We start from the raw sequence: 4,051 nt of genomic DNA, 5'->3' as shown, positions 1-4,051 counted from the left end.
CGACACTGTATATTCAGCAGATATTTGTTCGATGAATTAGTAAATGAATGAGTGGATGAGTGAGTGGATACATAAATAAACACCTCAGGATAACTCCTGGATGACACGATCACCTTATTGGATCGGTGTTGGCTTTGGGCTTGGTCATTTCTTGATCTTTGTTTTGATGAGGCACCATTACCAGGACCTTAGTTTATGTGTATTAGATCTGCAAGGCTAACAGGTAAAATGTCATCCCCAAATTCATAGAACAGACTTTAGTTTCTCTTGGTTTCAGTGGTAATATTTCTAGCCAAGCTTTGTTTTGATAAGAGGAAAGAGATTTAGGGAGCTGGCAGCAAATCACTTGATTTAATATGCCACGCCAGGATTTGACAACAGCTTAAAGGTTATGACTTCAATATTTAGGGACTTGATGATTAGGCTGTTCTAGGGACAGAGTCTTTTAATGTTTTCTAAAACTCTTTGCTCCGAGATGGCTTCCAAATCTGACCTGAACTGAGGTGTCTGTATTCACTGAAGTTCACAATTGAAAGTAGAGAAATCCAGAGGTGTCACATACGCTTCCAGGATTTTGAGAGTTCTTAAGCGATTTACGTATTTGGTTATGTCACATTATGTATCTATGGAGAGTATGTCTATGGACTGCATCTGAGGTCTGTGGAGGTCTTTGGAGATGGGGGAAATCTTTGGCCAAAGAGCAGTCACCCAGCTACCACCTGGTCCCTCAGTGGAAGGACCTAGAGGGAGGAGGTGCCCAGGAGGGTGACAGTGGCAAGCTGGTTCTCTCAAGGGTCCTGTGAAGCACCCCTGTTCACCATCTGTTTATGGATGTTTTTCTTAGCTAAGAAACAAACTTTTTTGATGATTTTGGGGATAAAGCCCATTTTGCCATTTTTGTTTGCGATGTTAAAGTAGTGTCCAGTGGAGTTCTTGTGGCTCAAGAACAAAAACCACTAGAAAACAAGAAAACAAAAGGCCATTTAAAGGAGGAAACATTTCCAGTAGAAACTTCCAGAGAACAAAAATCATTCACTCATTGTTTTTCTCTTTATACTATTGTCCTACCCCTGATTTAAAAAAATTCAAACAATGCAAAATCACAGAAAGAAGAGAGAAAAACCATCTTTCGACATCCTTCTGCCCAGAGACAACCGCCATCAACAGATGATCATCTTTCCCAGGCCTCTCTCTATACCTAAACACATGCAGATTTGTCTATATCTATTTATGAAAAAATATATGTAGAGAATCATACTATATATTCTATTTTGCTATCTTCATAGAGGAGTGTATGTGTGTATGTACATACACTCATACTTAAAATCATGAAGTATTCCATTTTATGAATGTGAAATAATATACTACTAAACTAAGGCTGTTTTGAGGTACATTTTGTTTGCTTTAAACATTTCACTATTATAAATAATGCTGCAAAGAATATCTTGGCCATATATCTTTATGCTCTTCTCAGATTATTTTTTTTATGATAAATCCTTAGAAATGATGTAGCTGGATTAAGAAGTGTGCATGCATAAAATTTTTAAGTGATTTTCAAATTGTCCTCCAGAAAGGTCAGCCAGTTTGTACCCCTGCCAACAATAAATGGGAGTGCCCATCCCCCACCCCTCACCAGCATGGAGTATCATCAGGGCTTTTCACATTTATCAGTCTGATAAGTGACAAATAATACCTCAATTTAATTTTGGGGGGAGTTGCCAGTAAAGTTTAGAATCTCTTCTTATGATAACTGATCATTTATTCTCTTTCCTTCCTTCCTTCCTTCCTTTCTCTCTCTCTTCCTTCCTCTCTTTTTCTCTTTCTTTCCTTTCCTCTCTTCCTTCCTCCTTCCCTCTCTCTCTCTTTCTTTTCTTGAATTGCCTGTGTCCTTTGTCCATCTTTCTATTAGAGAGTTCATTTTTATTTTAATAATTTGAAGATGTTCTTTGTATTAACCTTTTGTTGGTCCCATATGTAATGAATAGCTTCCTTAATTTGTCATTTATTTTCTACCTTATTCATGATTTTACTTTTGCTATACAAAAGCATTTGGGTTTTATGTAGTCGTGTCTATAAATCTTTCTAGTTCTGCTTCCTGTGTTTTCTTTCATACTTAGAAAGCCCATCCCCATCTTTTTATTTTTTATTTTTAAGTCGGGTATTTCTAGAATTTTTTTGCTGAAATACAGCTAAAATTTTATTTATTTCTAAGTGCCAGTTGTCCACAAATCATTTATTGAGCTTTCCTCTATTGATATAAATTGTTCTTAAAGTTTTTAAAAATGAAAATTTAATATATGTTTAGTTTCCAGACTAACTTTTCCATTGATTTGATTGCTGCTCATTTACCATGATGCTGCCATTGTTGTAGTTTTTTTAATGCATTTTAATGACTAATGCATTTAATGACTAAATCTCCCCCATTGGCCTTTGTTTTGTCCTTCTTTTCCTAAAGTCAGTTTGGATTTTTAATGTGATCGCATTTACTTTGTAGAATAATTTAGATGAAAATTATATTTTAAAAATATCCTTCTGTCCAATGATAGAATAATCTTTTTATTTATTCAAGTCTTACATTAGGGCATAAGCAGAAATTTAAAAAAATTCATTTTCTTTATTTGAGTCCTTCTATTATTATAGCAGTTCAAAGTTATTTAACTGAGGAAACTGAGACAGACAAAACCATCTTTTTGCTGGTGACGTTATCAGATGTGTTTGGTGTTTGGAGCTGGGAATCTATTGTATTCTCCACCTAACCAGTATCTTCCCTGCTTCACTATAGCCTGTGGAAATTCACTATCTTTGAAATCACACCAGAGGACCAGTGAAGTGCCCAGGGCCCCACATCACTGTAAATGCTTCTAGTGGTGCTTGGCTCTCTTGCATTTGGTCTTCACCTCTAATAAGTGGTAGATTACACCAGCATCACCAAACCAGATCCATGTTTGCCTTGCAAACTGAACACTTCTGTTTTTGTTTTGCTTTGTGTCTGGACACATTCTTAGCACCTCTTCTGCCTGTGGGCAATTTGTCACTTCATTCCGTAAGACTGGCACCAGCAGAGATGCAATCTCAGAGGACCCCAGGGCGAAAGCGAGGCCGGCCCCCACTTCACTCCACGCCCACGAAGATGCCAGCTCATAGCCTTTATGCTGCTTCAGCTGGCTCTTTACCAGCAGTGAAGATCCCAAAGAAAAGAGGGCGGAAACCCAGGCACAAGGTACGGTTCCATCGTCTCCTTTCTCCAAAGGGGTATAGGGCTGGGGTGTGGGTGCTTGGGCAGAACTCCACTGCAAAATGCAGGGAAAGGTTGGGAGCTTGGCAAAGACAGGCTGAGAAATGAGTTTCTCTCAATGCAGCTTGTGATGGACGAGGCCTCATTGTAACAACACGGCACAGAACACATGCTGTGGTTGTGTTTTTATGAGTGGAGAAAGCAAATTGCACCAGATGGGGAGAGCTGTAGGGCGAGCAGACTTTAGGGTCATAACTAAACACACATTATTAAAACTCACACCTAAATTAGCGCCTCAGACACTGAGCTTTCCCCTGACTGTTCCTACTAGGGCAGCTCTCAAAGCCACTTTCCAGAACTTGTTCGTCATTTATTTTAGTAGAAGCAGATGATATTCCTGAAACATTTAAATTAATAATGCAAGCAGGCCAATGTCAAAGAACATAGAAGAATCTTTCCAAACACAGCCTCGACATGGGGACTCATAATGAAAATTCAGGGTGTAAATTCAGTTTCCCACTAATAAAATGTGCTGACGTTAAGTTTGGCGACAGAGTGGCCTATCAGGCAAAATTAAAATCCCATGGCTCTTTTTTTAAGAATTAACAGTGATTTGGAGAGGCTGGGGGTGGAGAATAAATCCTCTGATGTAACCACGATCACATAAACCAACCCAAACCCGAGGGAGAGCTTTTCCTCTAAGATGTTTTCGAAGAGGCTACTAGAGAAGAAAGAACATTAAGCTTGTTCTCCACAGGCCTTTCAGGCATTAGAAAATGAAATGCAGAAGTTTTCCTTCATTTTTTTTTTTTTTTT

At 38.4% G+C, this 4,051-nt stretch overlaps 1 protein-coding gene across 1 annotated transcript in view; it reads left to right on the top strand.

Moving 5' to 3' along the window:
- Positions 1–3,064: 3,064 nt before the first annotated feature.
- LOC103601218 (sex comb on midleg-like protein 4) overlaps positions 3,065–4,051 on the top strand; it is a 58,346-nt gene continuing 57,359 nt past the window's right edge. The window contains exon 1 of the mRNA XM_008585599.1: positions 3,065–3,220. Within this exon, the coding sequence (XP_008583821.1) occupies positions 3,065–3,220 (156 nt within the window). The remainder of the gene's footprint in view (positions 3,221–4,051) is intronic.

The sequence above is a fragment of the Galeopterus variegatus genome, unplaced genomic scaffold (genome assembly GCF_000696425.1).
Source record: "Galeopterus variegatus unplaced genomic scaffold, G_variegatus-3.0.2 Scaffold3636, whole genome shotgun sequence".
Taxonomy (NCBI): Eukaryota; Metazoa; Chordata; class Mammalia; order Dermoptera; family Cynocephalidae; genus Galeopterus; species Galeopterus variegatus.
The sequence above is the reverse complement of the archived record's forward strand: the minus strand, read 5'-3'. Positions and strand labels throughout refer to the sequence as shown.